Source organism: Conger conger, chromosome 4 (assembly GCF_963514075.1).
Source record: "Conger conger chromosome 4, fConCon1.1, whole genome shotgun sequence".
NCBI classification, from domain to species: domain Eukaryota; kingdom Metazoa; phylum Chordata; class Actinopteri; order Anguilliformes; family Congridae; genus Conger; species Conger conger.
The window spans coordinates 53,785,261-53,805,335 of NC_083763.1; the positions used below are offsets into that span (position 1 = coordinate 53,785,261).

Consider the following 20,075-nt stretch of genomic DNA (forward strand, 5'->3'; position numbering starts at 1 on the left):
TGACTTTGACTGTGAAATGATTGTTGGAGCGGTTTGAGTATCTCAACAAAAGTGGTATGCAGAAGAGCATCTCTGAACACAAAACTCATCTAAGCTATAAGTGGATAGGCTAGAGCAGCAGAAGACTTAATGGGTCTACAAAATACCTAATAAAGTGCTCACTGAGTGTACATGTTATATTAGATATACTTAACTTTTGCTCGTAGCAATCAGCCCTAATTGACTAAATTGTATTGACTAGAATGACAACTATAATCATATTCCTGACCCAACCTTAGACACAGGTTTGCAGTATCTTTGCTAAACCAATGAGCCAAGTTATTACACTTATATACCCCAGTAACAGACAGTAATGAATCAAACTGTTGAAGAAGCACTAAAACAATAATAATAAAAATGGATTGTACATTCAATCCATTGATTTTTTTTGTCCTGCACACCACGGAAATCTATGGATTAATTGCTCCATCTACTGGAGAAACCACCAAAACACAAATTAAAGGTTGTCCATAAGGTAGCATGGTAATGCTCTGCTCCTTTTAATCAGCTTAAGCAGACAAGCAAGACACAATGAACATTTGGTTGAAATGATTACGACATCGTGAAGTCACGTGCCATTTTCCCAACGTATAAAAATGGAAAAAGAGGTTTAGGTAATAGGAAAATATTCAACTTGTAATTTAAAACACTGGCATTAATATCTTACTAAGGGTTAGCGTTATGCGATATCCTACATGCTGGTTATGTGTTCTATAGGGTAACATTATGTGTATAGCCTAGATGCAAATAAAACACAATATAAAATATGGAATTTAAAGAAAAAAAAAATCCAGTTTGGATTGCAGCATATGTCAAATTTGATTAAAATAACTAACGTTAGACCTAGGGACTGGCTTTTGAACAAAGATGGTGACTTATGATTGTGCGTTACCCCCTCACTGCTCGCCAGCTCAGTCCGTGATGTCACCTAAACGTCATGCAAACTGTATACTCTAAAGAGAAAATAGGACACTTTAGGGATAAAGCGCCATATTTTGCCTTTAATTATTTCTTCTTTTCTCTTTTGCGTCTGTTTGGCAATACATGACACGTGGGAGAAGCGGAGCACGGCATTTTTCTCTGTGGGGTAACGTACCACAAGCCATTGCGTTTGGCAACTCAGGCGGACTCCTCGTTGCTAGGGGAAAGAGTCGCACACAACCATAATATTGAAGCCGGAGCTCGGTGGGGAGAACTGCGTTTTTATCACAGCCAATGCCACAGCTGGCCTCACAGATAACGGTACAAGTTTGGGGGAAAACGGCGAATTGGCGGTAAGTGTAAGTGCAAGAAGGCGATTGAAAGATAGATGACAAATCATTCGCTGCTAATAAATTAGAATACTCTTAACTATATGTTAGATACTGGCTGCCTTGCTAACGGTGCTAGCTAGCCTCAACACTTTGTCTTATCGCTTCCTTAATTAGCTAACGTTAGCACGGTATCTTGCTAGACTAGCTGAATAATCTTAAATTTTAAATTGATGTCACGCCGAAATTCTGCCACACTGACATGTTTTTCCAACAAGCAAGATAGCTAGCTAACTGTTACATATTTCATATGATGTCCGAAACCAAGCCATCATAGCTGATAGACAAATTATTGGCAAATTACAATTTTTCATAATTTTGATTGAACCAAACCCGAATATGCAATCATATGTTACCTAAATAGAATCTATCTAATTTCCTTGTTACTAGTCATTAAGATTAATTTATTGAGGACTAGATGAATCGTTTGTCTAAATCACTATGACTGGTGAGGAAGAGCATGAGCGCTTACAGAATGGTCTGTTCTGTACAACTCCCTGGTAAGACGTTTAGTGTTTGCTTTCACCGTACTTTCTGCATGTCTAAGTTGCCTTTTTAAAGATCTTTCTTAATTCCCCTTTCAAACAGACTAAAATCAAGTAAAATAAAAAAAGCAAAGAACTTGGATGAACAGAAGTGCAGATATATAGCCTACAGTATATAGCCTACAGTACACCATGCATCATATTTGACATTGCATATTGCACATTGCATATTAATACTACCAAGTGAATCACTGTATTCTGCAATGAGGCATGCCAAGAGAGAAAGAGATGTTTGCCAGGGGAAATCGACTATCTCGTTTAAGCTACAAGTTCAACTACAATGCTTCACGTTAAAACCAAACCCATACATACAATACATACAACCAGCACACCCTGTGCACAGCACACCAGTACATACATACTGGTATGGAATCTAGCTTTGTAAGTCGTGAAATATGGTAGGCAGGGGAGGCAAAACGATTAAGCCATGTTCCTCTACATAACCTAATTCATGCACACTTCAGACGGATGCTTTGTCTTTATTGACTGCTGCAGCAAAGAAATCTAATTTTCTTTGCATCAAAGCTTTATTTACCAGATTATACAAGGTTTTTTTTTATAGGGTACATTTGTATCTCCCACTTATATCTCCCCAAGAAATAAATGGTTTAATATGACATATTTTATCAACAAAATGTTCAATGATCGAATGACATTTCTCATGCGCACATAGACCAGCTACAGGAATACATCAAGTTAAAGAGCACTCTCATGGGCCATTACACATCACTTATTCCAATACCAGTTTGAAATGTTGCCAATTTAGCTTGTAGCGGGTACATAGATTTGTCTATATTAATAGCAACATTGATGGGTGTTGCCTTTAGTATTCTAACAGAAAAGGACTTTTCTGTATATTACCAAGGATGTTATTAGGACAGAAAAACATGGTCAGGAGAAAAAAAACAAAAACAACTGAAGATACCATGAGTTTGTCCATGTCTACATAGAGACAATTGAACATATGCTTACAAGCTAGTTCTCACAGTGTTGACATTGAATGAATACTATTTGAGAAAATGAGTGATTATTGTTTTCTGTCAAATAACCTATTTCAGAGCAGATTTGTCATTGAAGTAGTAAGCTATCCATTTAAGAATAGGGCTAAACAGCAGGCATAGTAGACTGAATAAAGGTCTACACAAAGATAACATAAAACAAATAGGTTTTGTGTGTTATAACAGGGGATTTGTAATACCTAGCCACGCTGAGGTTTGACAGAATATGGCCTGGTGGATCAGGACACTGAGCATGATATTCAGTCGCTGCTTATCAAGCTGATGCAGTATTAACATTCCCCAGAGTAGCTTCTATCAATGAACAAATCAATGTACAGAACAACAAAATCAATGTACAGCACTGCACTACTGTATCCCTAACATATTTATGGCTGTTGTTAGTATGTTAGCAGTCAGGAAAAAAAACAAACATTGTGGTTTACAGCCCACGATGTTACATTCTGATCAACTTCGCCTCAACCTTAACCCGAATAGACAGCGAATGAGATTGAGAGGCAACGAGTGGTCTCGAGTGTCATGGCTAAGTGGGATCCTATTTGTACCTCGGTGAACCTAATTACTCAAACCTGTATTATTTCCCTGGCCAGCACTTAAACTGAGGCCTGTCAGGGCAGGCGGAATGCACTTCCCTTTTCCCTCCCTTTTACAAGCAGGGATGCCTGCTTTTACTCATTCACATCTGTCTCTCAGAGCATACAGAGAGAGAGAGAGCACTTCTGCAGTTATGCAATGGTATTTCCTCACAGAGATGAGGAGAACCTCTAATATAAGCTGCAGTCGGGGATTATTCAGTGGCTGAATCACTGGTTCTGGTGTGTGAATATTTCAGAAGGTTTATTCGGAGGCCATTTCTTGTGTTGTTTTTTGAAGGCGCGTGGAGATGGAGCGTAAACCGTCGGCAGTCTCCTCGAGGGCCCGTTAGGAAAAGCAGTGGTCGGTTGGATGGAGGCCTGCCCTAGGAATTCCTGCTTTGCGTGAGTGCTGTTAGCAGGTGTCCGCATGCAATATCCCGCCAAGAGAGGATTAACCCGAGGAGGATGAACCGCTACACTACGCTGAGACAGCTGGGCGATGGCACGTACGGCAGTGTGCTCATGGGGAAGAGCAATGAGTCAGGGGAGCTTGTGGCTATCAAACGGTAAGTGTCTCCCTCCGCACGAGAGGCCATTTTCTCCTGCTCCACAGTGGTTTTTAACCTACAGTGGCACAGTGGGGAATATACTTCTCAAAGCTGTCTTGTCTTAGATTGAGGGTGAATGGCTTTATTATTTAAATTCACAGACACCCCTTGTCTGTTTTCACTCTTTCTGTAGGTGGCAGGGCACACAGCAGAACTTTCTGCATATCACTGAATAACATGAATAAGGCTTCCATATTTAGCCATATTCAAGGATGTTGGCAGTAAAAGAAGCTTCAAGCGTAATTAAACCAACTCATTATACCCACCATCAATGCTTTCTGAAGCACTGTTGTCCTGAAACAAGAGGCCTGTGTTATGAAGAGCTTCTTTTCTCAGAAATTAAAATGCATGAGAAGTTTGTTTAGAAATGGCCTTTGGTCAAGCAATTCGGCTTCTCACGCACAGTAACACTACCAGCCAGCGATCAGTCCATTTTTAATCAATTGGGTGCTTCTTCCCTGAACAGGCCGACTTAAAGGAATACACCAACATTTTGGGAAATTTTTGTTCGACTTACAGATGTTTGATTTAATTTTTGTGCGTTCACTGGCTCAGTTTACATGTTAGCATAATGTGTTAGCTTAGCATAAAGACTTGAAGCCTATAGGAGTCAGTAGCCTACCTCTTTCAAAGTGAAGAAATACACCTGACAGCAACTAGAGAGATACTGTTTTTCAGAGAACTTCTACCTATTAAAACTACCTTCAGAAGGTGCATGGATCACTGCACTCAACCAGCGGAAGATGGAAGAGGGTACATGTGTGTTCAGTGGTTATAGTTAGGCTAACTTCTGTGGTAGGCTACTGATTCCGATAGGCTTCAAGTCTTTATGCTAAGCTAACACGTTATGCTAACATGGACATTGAGCCAATGAATGCAAAATGCAAAAATGAAAATGAAATTGAACATCTTGTCTAAGTCATATTTCCCCAAATGTTGGTGTTTTCCTTCGTGACCTATGTTGGTGGCTTATTCACGATCCTCACAGATCTGATAGGGAAAATGGCGTGTGACTTTTAAGATAAGTCGTGCGGGCGGGATGGTGACTAAGCGTGCGGGTCATGTTTAATGTCTCGCTGCCTTCACTAAGCAATGGCGGCTTACATGCGTGTTTTCATTGAGGCACGTAAATAATGGATGCGGCACAGAAGCCTCCGCGGCTGTGTTTGTAAATGAACGGTTATTGCGTAAAGCGATACCTTTCTTTGACGATAGTGAAAGTGGAGAGTGTAGTGTTGCCCCGTTTGCCGCATGAGCGGTCGCCCTGAAGGACATTATCAGCATGTTCTGCTCCTGTTACATTATTCCAACTGGAGTGTCAAAGTCACTTTGATCCCTGGGTTGTGTTTTGCTCAATTGGACCTGCATGCCAGGTAGCTAGCTACATACAGTGAGCCCTTTATTAGGTATGTATTAGACTTATTTTTTAGATATCTTCTGTTGCTTATGTCAATAACTAGCCTATTATTAATCATGGGTGACAATAATTCTAGAGCCCACTGTATATATCATTCATTTAATTTGTCCATTTAATTTTCAGAAAACCACAGCATATGTGTAATCTGCTGGAGTTATTTTGCTCAGTTTCTAGAACTGCCATTGAGGGGGTCTGCTGAATATGATACTGACTATAGTCAAGTGTTGACAGATGGTATGGTGTGAAAAGGCTCATGTTGATCTAGAATCAGAGACAAGCTATTTATTATTGAAAATTATTTCTTTACAATGATATGCTGGTGTTCATCACAGAATGAAGAGAAAGTTTTATTCGTGGGAAGAATGCATGAACTTGAGAGAAGTCAAGGTAAGTGCTATGCATCCTGATCCATATAACTTTTTTGATATTTTCAAGATATCCAAATTATTGATTATTATAATTAATTATTTTTTTTTGCGTTAAATTTCTGTTATAAGCTAAGCTATCAAAGTATGTTTGTTTATAGTCACTCAAGAAGCTGAATCATGCCAATGTTGTGAAACTAAAGGAAGTTATCAGGGAGAATGACCACCTTTACTTCGTCTTTGAATATATGAAGGAGAATCTCTACCAGCTTATGAAAGACAGGTAAGGGGTTTTCACATCAAATATTATAAATAATAATAAAATAAAAATTCTGCAGTTCAGTTATTAGAAGGACATTTCCTCATTGTTCTTTCCCTGACAGGGCTCTATGCTAACATTTTATAGACCCCTGTCTATAAAATGTAGACCCCTGCCCTACATTAACTGTTGGTCTATTGTGTGTTAAATAGCAACTTTTGCCTGAAAAAACTTTTTGTGATTGAACTGACCAAGAAATCGTAAATTGAAATTGATGTCCAACTGAACATTCAAGTATTTTTTGGCAACCTTTGCATTACAGATTAAATCTACAATAGCTGATGTAGAGTGGTATATCTCAGATTTACAACTACTGTTTCTAGTAAATAGCGAATGCCCTGTGTATTGTTTTCAGTAACAATCAGCAAAAAAGCTTTTATGAATGTTCTTTTTGCAGTTGTTCTGGAAAATGAACAATACTGTGAATCGGACTTTAAGGTTGTAAAGAATCCATCAGTTTGACTGTTACGATGTATTGGTTCTTCAATTGCAGAAGCAAGTTGTTCGCTGAATCAGTCGTCAGAAACATTACCTATCAAATATTACAGGGGCTTTCATTTATCCATAAACATGGTAGGTCTTTATCTTGGACCTGCAGTGTCCTGCCACCCAAAGAACAAGAATAACTGAGTACATTATCAAAGTATATACTATTCTAAAAAAACACTATCAGGCTCGCAAAATGGGTTTGTCTGAATTGCTTGGTTGTCTCTAAGATAAGTATTTTCACGATTTAAAAGCTATGATTGGATAGACATTGCATGCTCATCGCCTGACTGCTACTGCTTAATTATTTGTATTGCTACTGATTGGACACACATAACAAGTACAGTACATTGCACCTCGCTATTATATGAAGAGAGAATGGATGATCAAATATATTGTTTCACAACAAGCATTTCAGTTATGTGTAGGAGTCTCAGCCTTAGGTAGGTACTCAGTCATTTTTCTTCATTTGGATGGATGTGTGAATCCTATCATCTACTTTAAGCTCATAATCAGCTGCCTGTAACAAATGACTGTTTGTCTCTTCCGTGAAAGTAAAAGAAACGGGGAATGTAAAGCGGATGGCTCCGTTTCCTGCCCGGCTGGCGGGTGATTCCAGCGCATGAGTCATCCCGCACAGCTCGGCTGGTGGCGTTAAATAATCTGTAATTAATGTGCACGGCCATTCCCTGCATGTCCTCTCTGAAATCACCTTCCTCATCCGTCTCTCTCCTTCCTGTTTGTTTGTCCTCACCTCTGCTGCCAGGGAAAATAAGCTGTTCAGTGAACATGAGATTAGGAACATCATGTTCCAGGTGCAGTCCGGCTTGGCCTTTGTGCACAAGCATGGTAAGAAGCCTTCTTCTGGCTCTTCTCTCTTTTCCTCAGTCCTGTGGGGTTTGTGCTTGTTGCCGCCTCTGAGCAAGTAGAAGCATCTGAGCATTGCATTACTGCCTTCATCGTTATGCACTCAGTGATCACTTTATTAGATAGAGCTGTACACCAGCTTGTTAATGCAAATATTAATCAGCCAATCATGTGGCAACAACTAAATGCGTAAAAGCATGCCAACATGGTCAAGAGGTTCAGCTGTTTTTCTGACCAAAGGTGCTCTACTAATCTCCTGGGATTTTCATGCACAGCAGTCTCTAGAGTTAGCAGAGAATGGTGCAAAAAACGGCCAGACTGGTGGCAGTAATGCAGACAACCACGTATTACAACAGTGGTATGCAGAAGAGCATCTCTGAACACAGAACGTGTGAAACCTCTAAGTGGATAGGCTACCGCAGCAGAAGAGTTAATAAGTCTAAAAAATAAATCTTATAAATACCTAAAAAAAAAGTGCTCACTGTGTGTTATTTAGTCTTTATGTCTTTCCATCTGTGAAGATCCTATGCACATGTAGATTTGTGCAGCCTGCTTTACCCAGGGGTGGGAAGTCCAGGGGTCAGAAAGTAAAAGTCCTGCCATATGTTTCTTCCACCCATGAACTCACCCAGCTGATTTTACTAATTAGGTCCACCTTCTGGCTAAAGAATTGTGCTGATTAGCAAATCCAGGTGATTGGGACAAAATTCTGGGGTGGACTTTTACACTGCACCCCAAAATAAGCCAGTCTTAACAATATTTTTGTCTTTATATTTTATTTCTTAAAATCTTAAAATATTTCAAAAACAAAGACAAAAATATTGCCAATGAAGTGAGAGAGTTTGACTCATTTCAAGATTTGCCAATGGGGTAAGAAATGTTCCCTTGTCAAGCAAACAGTACTTGAGATGTTTCATTACAAGAAAACAAAAGTACTTTCGAACCTGGATTTTCCACCTCCGGCTTTACGCTAGAATTGTGTTCATTTACTCAATGTGTTTGGCAGTTTAAATTGCTTTGAGGATATTTATGTGGAATATTATCCTCCATGATAATAAAGCAAACATGTGCAGATGTACATTATACCCACTTGTATTAGCTGAATAAATTTCATATTTATAATCATAAGTTCATAGCAGATGAAACTCTTGGAAAGTGTTTTAATATGCAAAGTATACACCAAGTCCACGGTTTTTATACTATTGATTCCTAAATGCATTGTATGTCAAACAGTTTCCCTGAGCTATGTTTTTTCAAGTGCCTATTAAACAACAGTAGGGGCTCTTTAATGTACACACATCAAGAAATGAAGCCAGTTCTGCTAAAATATTTACATATAGAGATTTGCACATGACTGCATGGCGCTCCCTCAGGTTTTTTTCATCGAGATATGAAACCAGAGAACCTCCTCTGCATGGGCCCGGAGCTAGTGAAAATCGCAGACTTTGGGCTGGCAAGGGAGATTCGCTCTCGTCCACCATACACAGACTATGTCTCCACAAGATGGTAAGGGACCTTCATGTAGAATAAGCAGATATTCAAATACTGCTACTCAAACAGTTAAACAGAGGAAGATTTCATTTTTTATTCCTCAGAAAGGGATATATTTCCTTTTCAGAAGTACCCAGCGTAAATACTTTGCCATGCTGCAACAATAGGCATCTCAACAATAAGCTCAGTTGTAATGTGATTGCCCTTTGTCTTGTTCTCGTCACAGAGATTATCATCTGAACACTCAGCCTGAGTAATTGGATGATAACACTGACTGACTTTGTAATGCGGCAGAATCAAAAGAAGAGCATGTGATCAGAACTGGGCACTAAACACCTGCCCTCTCCATAGCAGAACACTGCAAAAAAACACAAAAATAAGTTGAGTATTTAACTCAACAAGTATTTTACTTGTATTTAGACTTAAGATCTTATTTTTGTGCTAAATAAGGCAAAAATATTGCCATTGAGACAGATTGACTCATTTCAAGAGTCAATCTGCCAATGGGGTAAGACAATTTCACGTGTCAAACAAAAAGTAACTTAAGCTAATATGTTCTACTTGAAAGTAAAAAAATAAGATCTTAAGTCTCATTACATGACTGAAACGCTTGTTAAGACGGCCGTTCTCTGCAGTGACGTGTCTGAGCAGTGCCGCGGCTGTATCTCCCCAGGTACCGGGCTCCAGAAGTACTCCTCCGGTCCTCTGCCTACAGCTCGCCCATCGACATGTGGGCCGTGGGCTGCATCATGGCTGAACTCTACACCCTCCGCCCTCTGTTCCCCGGCAACAGCGAGGTGGACGAGATCTTCAAGATCTGCCAGGTCCTCGGGACGGTGAAGAAGGTCAGTGACTGAGCTGACCGAGAGTATTCCTGGTTGAGAGGTTGTCTGGCCCTTTATTAACCTTTATTAACCTTACCACATTGAGAGCATTGTAAGTGTGGGGGGGTTTTCTGTTATTTCGCTCTTGAGCCCCATTCCCCCAGACAGGGCTAAGATGAGTTTGTAGGACACATTTGGCTGGAGTGTGATTGTGGTCTTTTCGCTATCATTCAAACAAAATTTGATTATAAATAAATATTTTGGATATAAATTTTAGACTAAAACTATTAAGAGTAATACAAAAAAAAGAATATTAGCCTTAATAGTAATAACAGTGTAGTGTAGTCCTGTTCGTGTGTATGTTTTTACACTCGTATCTGACTTTCGTTTTGATCTGTAATGGTGTCATGTTCTGATTTTGGTGAGTAATTTCCTCACTTACTTCCTCCACAACAATATGCAGTACCTTTTTTCTTCCACTACTTTGAATAAGGATCCTCAAAGTATTTCCAGTAGCTATCTCAAATTTTGGCCATTCAATTGTAGTTGAATCAATTGTAGGGTCAGATCAGTGACTACACCTAAAGCAATCAATAATCCACTAGCCATTATGACACTGCTGATGTCCCCCTACAACAGACTGACTGGCCAGAAGGCTACCAGCTTGCTGCTGCGATGGACTTCCGCTTCCCACAGTGTGTTCCCACCAACCTGAAAACACTGATCCCCAACGCCAGCGACGAGGCTTTATCGCTAATGAGGGACATGCTGCAGTGGGACCCCAAAAAGCGACCCACGGCAGTGCAGGTACAAAGTTTAACTGGTCAGCCTGTAGCCTAGTGACTAAGGTCCATGACTGGGTCCTGGAAGGCTGGTGTCCTGGTGTAGCCACGATAAGATCTGCACAGCTGTTGGGCCCTTGGGCAAGGACCATAGCCTCACATTGCTCCAGGAGGGATTGTCCCCTGCTTAGTCTAATCAACTGTAAGTCACGTTGGATAAAAGCATCAGCTAAATAACTGTACTGTCAAGCATGCCTGTACAGCAGCACAGATGAATGTAATGCTGAACATTATGATATGAGCTCAACTGCTCTGATCAAACGCAGCAGCAGGATTATAAAGAACACACTGTCCGGTGACCTGACAAAGAATACTTCATTTCCATGGTGAAAGGTTTTGTATTTCAAGGACAATTAATGCTGAATGAATTAACGGGATAGTTTCAGGACATTCAAAAGTAAGAATTGAAAACCATGCATAGACTCCGTTTTGGACTCGTCAGTTAAAAAGGAACTCTTGTGTGGTACATTTCAGACCCTGAGGTACCCTTACTTTCAAGTGGGGCAAGTGCTGGGCCCCCCCTCCCAGCACCAGCAGGATCAGATGCGGATGGCCCAGGCCTCGGAGATGAAACGCCTCTCCTTGTGCAAGTCGGACCTGCAGTCGGCCTCCGAGCCCGCCATCAAGTTCCAGGCTGAGGCTGTGGACAGAGACTACCACCCACACCACCACCAACACCAACACCACCCCCACCAACCACACCCCCTGCAGCAGATTCCGCTGCCTCAGGTCTACGCCAAGACGGCCCCGCAAGCAGACAGCTACAAGCAGGAGCCCTTCGTGCGACACGGCTTCAACACCAACTCGTTACCGGTGAGCCGCGCCTTGCGAGCCCTGCGAAAAACAGGTGCAAGCTAACAGGTGACCCTGGCGCTGAGACCAATCCCTGTACAGCTGATGTACAGCTAGCCATATGCTAGCCATACAGAGTGACTAGACTGGACAGGATTTAGTGTAACTTGCGCTCTTGTGCCTGGCAAAAATCATATCTGAACCGAGGCTGCATGCTTAAGTGTAAATGCAGAATAATCACAGTGACTTTAAATAAATTATTAAATGCTAAAAGATCCAGTACATCTGTTTTGAATTCAATTGTGCCCAGTGTAGTCATTTCATATGTATGATATACAGCCTTCTCTATAGACCGCTGACAGCTTATTTTACTTTAATCATGAAGAAGAGCAAGTGGTAGTATGCATTCTCTCTCACTCAGAAACAAGAATGTGTATTATTTACCGTGCCTGTTGGCTGTCATTTGGTACTAAATGTCTTTTCTTTCCAAGCAAAGTAAGCTGTGTGAATGTACTGGGCGATGTTTCTCACTGCGACAGAGGCATGCTCCAGGGGGGGACGAGAATAGCCTGTTGGGCATGAGGAGTGGGCGGAGGCGATGGGGCCAGACCACGGTGAAAGCCTTGGACAGCTGGGACCAGTTTGATGAATCTGAAGTCACGGGGGTGTCCTACTCCAAAAGGCCCAGCATAGTCTCTTTCAAAGAGAGACCCAGAGCGGATTCCATCTATCGGCAAGTTTGAACCGTTCTGAATTTCTCCCTTTCTCCTTTTGCCCTGATGCTGACCCTCAGAAGTTTGGGTAAATACGTTGGGGTTATTTTGGGTTTATTATGTCTTGCAGGCTCACGGAGCCAAAGCCTGTCAGTATCAACAGTGCTGCGACCAAGGTACAGAGCAACAGCAATGTCAACCGGGCTGACTCTGGAGTTTCAGGGTCTTCTTCAGCCAGACAGCACTACTTTCGACAGTCAAGATATCTTCCTGGTATGAGCATTATGTGGAGCTTTCAAATACATCTTACTTAAGGATTGTTAAGGATTGGACCCTCTCAATAATGTCCGTCAGGATGTAATAATTTCAGCAGCATACCATTACAATTGGACCAGTTTTGCATCTAATTGGCTTCTCTATACCTGGGAGTTTAGTGTGATTTTCAATACTAATGAAGTATACTGTTTAAATTAGATTCCACCCCTTAAGAATTGTTCCAGTATTTGAGTGAAAGAGATTGAACAGAAGTGTCTTTTTACATGCTAGGAAGGGTGAACTTGAGTTCTGTGTTGAAGAGAACAGAAAGCCCATTGCATGACTGTGTCTTAGATTCCCTTTTCCTAGTGGGTTAATTAGTGGTGTCCCTGCCCTACCTTCCCGTACGTACTTGTCAGTGTAGACTGTTGAGCTTCCTTCCGTTTCTTTCAGGGGTGATCCCCAAGAGTACACCTTTGGTTGTGAACAAGGAACCAAGCAGAGATCTATGGGACAACTCGGTTTTAATAAACAAGCCGCACGGACATGTTGGAGCTGGGCTGTCTGTTTCCAGGGTCAATGCAGGTACTTAGGTGCCGGTTCTTGGTTAGCCATTAAGATGATTTGATTATTAAATGTGGTCCATATGCAAAGGCATCGTCATTTCACAGCATCTGGAAGAAAATAAGTCACATTGGAGGTATGACCATCTTAATGATAGCTAATGAGCGGCTATCTTTGCTTTTTATCTTTGCCTGTAAATTCTTTTGAAAATAGCCTTGCATAATTTTAAAAAAATTAATTTAAACGGGACATTTTATATGTATTTTTATATTTAAATTATTGTAGACATTATATTCAGTTCAGGTATTCAGTTCAAATTCTAGCGATTTGCATGCTGCTTCACCGTGTATGTTTTTTTTATCAGCTATCAGATATCTGTATAGTGCACTTTCAGTTTCTTTTTTTCCAGCAATTTTCCCCCCCATTTTGCAGTTAACCTCTTAGAAGTCACATCACTTCTTTAAAATACACTTGTATGTGTGTCTTGTTTGTTGCACATAACAGATGACACATACATAACATTACAATGCGATTCTACTCTTCCAATGCATCGTTGGTCTTTAATCCTACTTAAAAACTACTACTTAAGTTTTTCGGCAAGCTTAAATTACAGGCCCTGCCATGGAGAAACTACTCTATTATTCATTTGTTCTGTTGACCGCCACACAAAAAGCATATCTCAACTTCCCTTGATTCTTAATTCATGAGATCAGGGAAGTATTAAGACAGCAGCTGACGATCAAGTGTCCCCTCAGACTGCAGTCTAAGATGCCTTACAATCAGGTTCTCAATCAAAGTCAGATTTGGTTAAGGCCTCTGTTCTGTATCCTGTTTTCCATCACCTGCCAAAATCCAGCTGCTATTGTTATTTTCCAGTAAACTTTTAATCAGCTCACCTGCTTTTTGAAGTCATGCTTTTGTACTCTTTTCTTCTTTCCATGCTGTCACTTAATTTGGTCTTTTCTTTCACCTACTTTAAATGACATTACATTACAGTCATCCAAGGCGACATATAATAAAGTGCAAATCAGAACCAGGGAAAAGTGCGTTGAAGTCACATAGATAAAACTTGAACCGTTGAAGAGTACATGAACTTTCCAACTAGCATACCACGATTGGCAGCTAGAATACCCCGAATACTAAAATAATTATACATTAGTGCTGTTATATTGCTCTGAGCACACCTAGACAACCTGATAATTGCTAAATAGACTAATTGTTTGATCGCTAAGTTTCTAACAATTGCTATTCACAGTTGCTAAGAAAAACACAGTGAAAAACGCTTACTGATTCTGATCAGCTAATTTAAATAACAAAACAAACTAGCGAAACTGGGGACACCTGATACTTCTACATCTTCTACCTCATGCTGTTGTTCCTTTTCCGTGGAAATGGAATGGATAGTGTCCCCACCCCCTCGGGCATGCCTCTTAAAGAAAAGACATTTGACAAATTAGAGCAGTTCAGAGGTACTTAGTGTTTTATTTATGTGCGGTGTCAGTGTAGTGCAACGGTTAGAGAACTGGACATGAACTGATCTCAGGGCTTACAGGTTCAGTCACTATCTCCGCTCCATTCAAAAGCCTGTTGTGCCCTTGACCAAGGTACCTAACCAGTAAATATCTGTATAAATTGATTCTATATAAAGAATCAGCTGTATACATTAAAGTTGCTCTGGATAAGAGCATCTGCCAAATGCATACATTATATTATTATTTTGAATCTTATTTTTTAACATAAGAACTTTCATCCAGTGATTGCATTTGACCTTTATGATTTCCCAGCATGCTTGTTTTTATTTCAACTGTACTATTGGTCAAGTAACACTATCTGAAATGTGCACAAAGCAGGTTAAACCACATCCCTTTTAATTAATGTATAAATAAACCCAGGTAATTAGGGCTTAGTAAAATGGCAGGTCCCACAGGAATGGGAATAACAGAATGAGTCATTTCAAAGAAGCAGTGGCCAAAAAGGATGCTTAGATGTGAATACATGGCCTGTTTTGACCATAGCTGACTTTTTCAGTGAATAGTGCATTTCCAGTCATTTAACATGGTTTTGTTGGGTTTTTCGTTTTATAGGGAACTTTGTAACAAACTACCCTACTGGAGGTTATATTCCATCCTTTCAAAAGAAAGAAGTTGGATCTGCAGGACAAAGGATCCATCTTGCACCTCTAGAAGGCCAATCTGCAAGTAAGTCACCTTCCTAAGCACAAGTAACTCAAGTCATTTATAGTTTATCACTCTCTATTTTCAGTACTTCTCATATCATTCCTAGTACTGTCACAATAAACAAATGGTAGCCATTTCTACAGCACATACAGGTTGCTTGCCTCATTTCAATATGGTTCAGATTACTCTATCAAAAGCTTTCAGCCAACTTTTAATTCAAAGCCTGCCTCTAGCAATGTGTAAGACATGGGTAGAACAATTAATTATTCATCTTGGTTAACACTGAACACTCTTCTCTTTCACTACCTGCCACTCCTGACTACTTTCCTTTCTGTATTAACCCTCATCTCTTTCTGTTTCTCACTCTTAGTAGACCTTTCACCCACAGCTGATCTTAGAAACGACAAACTGAGTACATCAAAGCTAAAGTCCACTGTGAATAAAGCCTTGGTTGAGAGAAATGAAGGTAATTTGCAAGAATATGTTTTACACAGCCAGAAAGCAAATGCAGGCTTGTTTCTATTCAGTCCACCTACACTGTACTTTGCTAGTAGCATTTAACTTGAAGTATTCTATAATATAACACAATCTTAAGTGGCAGCTAAAATGGTATACTGTATACTTGTAGTCCACACAATATGTTTTTTGAGAATGCATTTTTTCTGCCCAGTAAAGTAATTTAGATCAGAGAAAGGTGAATGGACATAGATGACGAGGTTATTAAAATGAACAAAAAATGTAGAGAATGGTAAAGTAGAAATATCGCGAATTCCATTTCTATCCTAAATTGCTAAATCTTTGGCGTTTGCTTTTATAAATACCGAGGCCTTTGCTACAGTCGTTTTTGAACCAAATAAAACGAGCAAATGGTAAACATGTTGTCCCCCACGCCCATGCACTGTCGCCACTTCACTGGTTGGGGGACAATTTCTACACGTGACGTTGGTATAAGTTATGAAGTTTAGCTTCTAGACGGCAGACACTGTTTTGAAAGAGTGGTATTTTCTGTTGATGAATGCCACGTAGGAAATCGCAAAGTCATCTTGCATCATACTGGGAGCTCCAATCAAATCGCAAAAAAAAGGAGCATCTCATCGGCCTACCTCGGCTAGTAGTTTATTTCACAGCTGACGTTACCCAATACCTTTATTTAGCAGACGGTCCTGTCCAGACTTACAACACAACAATGTACAATGTATGCTGCTCTGAATAGGGCCGTCTAATGCATTAGCCAATTTAGCCTGGTTAATATGAGCAATCAAGTAAAGTCTACTAAAAACATTCCCAGACCAGCATCTTCAGAAGTAGCTTAACAACGTTAAAATATAAGTGCACGTTAACTGAGAATAACAAAGTACAAATGCATACCTATAATACCTATAATATTGATTATAGTTTGCATTTAATGATACCGGTTTGGTGTGACGCTCATGTGTTATCAATAGTTTGGTGCTTTTATAATATTTAGCAAAGCATAAAAAATCCACTTCATTGGGGTTTTTCAGAAGCCGAATAAAATAATAACGGTTTGACCTGCCGAATAAGATGCCAATTATTTGCTTTTTTCCTTCCTCATACAGTGGGAGCAATAATTATTTGATCCCTTGCTGATTTTGTAGGTTTTCCCACTTACAAAGAATGGAACTGTGTAGAATTTTAATCATAGGTACATTTTAACATTGAGAGACAGAATATCACAAAATAATCCACAATAACAACATCATATAAATTTTATAAATGTATTATCGTATTTTTGCATGAAATAAGTATTTGATCCCCTACCAATCAGCAATAATTCTGGCTCCCACAGACCAGTTAGTTTTCCATTAAGAAGCACTCCTAATCTCAACTCATTACCCAAAACACCTGTGTCAACTCGTTACATCGTTATGTAGCTGTATAAAAGACACCTGTCCACACAATCAATCAGATTCCAACGTTTCCACCAAGACAAAGGAGCTGTCTAAGGACATCAGGGACAAAATTGTAGACCTGCACAAGGCTGGGATGGGCTACAAGAAAATAAGCAAGCAGCTTGGTGAGAAGTTAACAACTGTTGGAGCAATTATTAGAAAATGGAAGAAACACAAAGTCACCGCCAATCTCCCTCGGTCTGGGGCTCCACGCAAGATCTCGCCTCGTGGGATATCAGTGATCATGAGAAAGGTCAGGGATCAGCCCAGTACTACACAGGAGGAGCTTGTTAATGACCTGAAGGCAGTTGGGACCACAGTCACGAAGAGAACCATCACTAACACACTACACCGTGAAGGATTAAAATCCTGCTCTGCGCGCAAGGTTCCTCTGCTGAAGAAGGCACATGTACAGGCCTGTCTGAAGTTGGCCAAAGAACACCTGGATGATCCAGAGGAGGCTTGGGAGAAGGTGATGTGGTCAGATGAGACCAAAATAGAGCTATTTGGCATCAACTCGTCTCGCCGTGTTTGGAGGAAGAGAAATTCTGAGTACAACCCCAAGAACACCATCCCCACTGTGAAGCATGGAGGTGGAAACCTTATGCTTTGGGGGTGTTCTCAGCTAAGGGGACAGGACGACTTCACCGTATCGAGGGGAGGATGAATGGGGCCATGTACCAGGAAATTTTGGGCGACAACCTCCTTCCCTCAGTGAGAGCACTGAAAATGGGTCGTGGATGGGTCTTCCAACATGACAATGACCCAAAACATACGGCCAAGGCAACAAAGAAGTGGCTCAAAAAGAAGCATATTAAGGTCCTGGAGTGGCCTAGCCAGTCTCCAGACCTAAATCCCATCGAAAATCTGTGGAGGGAGCTGAAGTTTCAAGTTGCCAAGCGACAGCCTCAGAACCTTAAGGATTTGGAGAGGATCTGCAAAGAGGAGGGACCAAAATCCCTCCCAAGATCTGTGCAAACCTGGTGAAAAACTACAACAAACGTCTGACCTCTGTGCTTGCCAACAAAGGTTTCTCCACCAAGTATTAAGTCCTATTGTTCTATGGATCAAATACTTATTTCATGTGAAAATATGATATTAAATTTATAAAAATTTATATGATGTTATTGTGGATTATTTTGTGATATTCTGTCTCTCAATGTTAAAATGTACCTATGATTAAAATTCTACACAGTTCCATTCTTTGTAAGTGGGCAAACCTACAAAATCAGCAAGGGATCAAATAATTATTGCTCCCACTGTATATAACAATGTTATATGTCTATTCAATAAATTGCCACGATACCCACTGCAGGAGATGAGCACAAGCAACAGGGTTTTTGATGCTCTGTGTGCTAAATTTTTTAAATAATTTTATCAGTAAAGATGTTTGTATAATAATTTGTTTATACATCATTTCCCCACAGAATATGAAGGGAGGAAGAGTAAGGGTGCAAGATCTCAAATCTCAGGAATGGGCTTTGCGACACTTGGGAGAAACTCTGGCAGCCTTACGACCAGCCCAGGACCTATTCAGTCCGTGCATGGGAGGACAGACTGGGCAGCCAAATATGGAAACCATCGGTAGCACATCCCTCCATTCACTGTGTTTAACCATAGACACATCACACACAAGTGATGTACAACATAGAGACTGCACTATGCCAGGAAAACCTGATTCTGTGAGCTTTGCCTTGATGCCGCCATGAATCATTGGCGTACCAACATACACTCAACAGAGTGCATGGCACGTTATGAAGTATATCGTATTTTCACATTGATATTTTTATTTATTGTTATTTTACACGTGGGACTATAAATTAAATTTACTGTCTTGGAAATCATGGCAGGTCTATTTCAGTTTTATCAAGGTAGACTTGATCCAAGCATACCAACACAAATTTTCATGAACACACACCCCAAACAGCACCAGTTGTGATATCAAACCTATTCTGATATCTTTTTTTTGTGCATTTGTGCGCAGTCAATATTATGGTTTCCTTTCCTCACCCTCCTCTGTCTGAAATTTAAAAGTCATTCAGCACTTCGATAGAATTTGTCTCCAGGTGATTTAATCAACCAGAACCAAGCAGGGTGAATATATAAAAAATAAAATAAAATTGTAACAAGGTTCCTCAGATTTCTTAATTAAATTGGATATATTAACAGTAAAATCCTAAAATGTGCAACCTTTTCTCTCAGTAAGACATTGACCCTCTGTTTTTAAGATTGTATGCCAGACACAGGATGAAATGTATCCTTCAGCACTACCATAGTAGGGTTCACCATGCCACACAGCTCCTTTCCCAGTGTTCAGATTCAAGTTAGGAAGTTTTGAATTTAAGGAAGAAGAATCTGTTCCATTAAGTTCCAAGTGTTGAATAACCTCAGGATTTCCTCAGTATGGTAAAACTGATTTTATAATCCATCCAAACAATAATTAAGCAACTGCCAAACTCCAGCGCTGTTGATCAGCTTCTAAATATGTATTTCCCACTACAGAAATTGGAATGGTAATGGGGGAAAAAAATAATACAATTTTAAATATATACACAACATTTGTGTCCCACGTGTGCTTTGCAAATCTGATTCACTCAGGGATTCCTAATGGGTCTTTGGGATTCTACATGTATATCTAGGCAGAGATCTAGTTCAGAGTTCTCCTGTTCACTGTACCCCAGCATATTGATCTGTATTGATAATTGTTCTGTCTATAGTAATCAGCTTGGTGTACTACTGGTTTAAGATGTAATTGCCATTCATGTATGCATTTAATTTTACACAGCAATATTTACTGACGAAAGTTCCTTTTGTGTATTTATTTTATATTTATCTTGAATATTAAATAACAATGGCCATAAACACTGGAGTTTGTTTATGTCTACTGTACCGTTAAATCAGTCTTTACAAAGAGTATGAATAATTATCAAAAATCCATGTTAAATTCATTATTTTAA

The 20,075-nt window shown here is 40.0% G+C and overlaps 1 protein-coding gene across 6 annotated transcripts; it reads left to right on the top strand.

Moving 5' to 3' along the window:
• The first annotated feature begins 1,105 nt into the window (after nt 1-1,105).
• mak (male germ cell-associated kinase) lies at nt 1,106-19,980 on the top strand. 6 transcript variants are annotated; one of them, XM_061238028.1, is made up of 15 exons: nt 1,106-1,319; nt 3,784-4,051; nt 5,843-5,897; nt 6,037-6,158; nt 7,447-7,529; nt 8,921-9,053; nt 9,712-9,883; nt 10,502-10,669; nt 11,179-11,517; nt 12,036-12,229; nt 12,340-12,482; nt 12,918-13,049; nt 15,113-15,226; nt 15,576-15,671; nt 18,546-19,980. In XM_061238028.1, the coding sequence occupies exons 2-15, from the start codon at nt 3,951-3,953 to the stop codon at nt 18,704-18,706; spliced, it is 2,013 nt and encodes a 670-aa protein (XP_061094012.1). In that variant the 5' UTR covers nt 1,106-1,319; nt 3,784-3,950; the 3' UTR covers nt 18,707-19,980. The 6 variants fall into 6 exon arrangements, with proteins under 6 accessions (XP_061094012.1, XP_061094011.1, XP_061094013.1 ...); XM_061238027.1 differs by having other exon boundaries at nt 1,106-1,313; XM_061238029.1 differs by having other exon boundaries at nt 1,106-1,313; nt 15,579-15,671.
• The last annotated feature ends 95 nt before the right edge of the window (nt 19,981-20,075 follow it).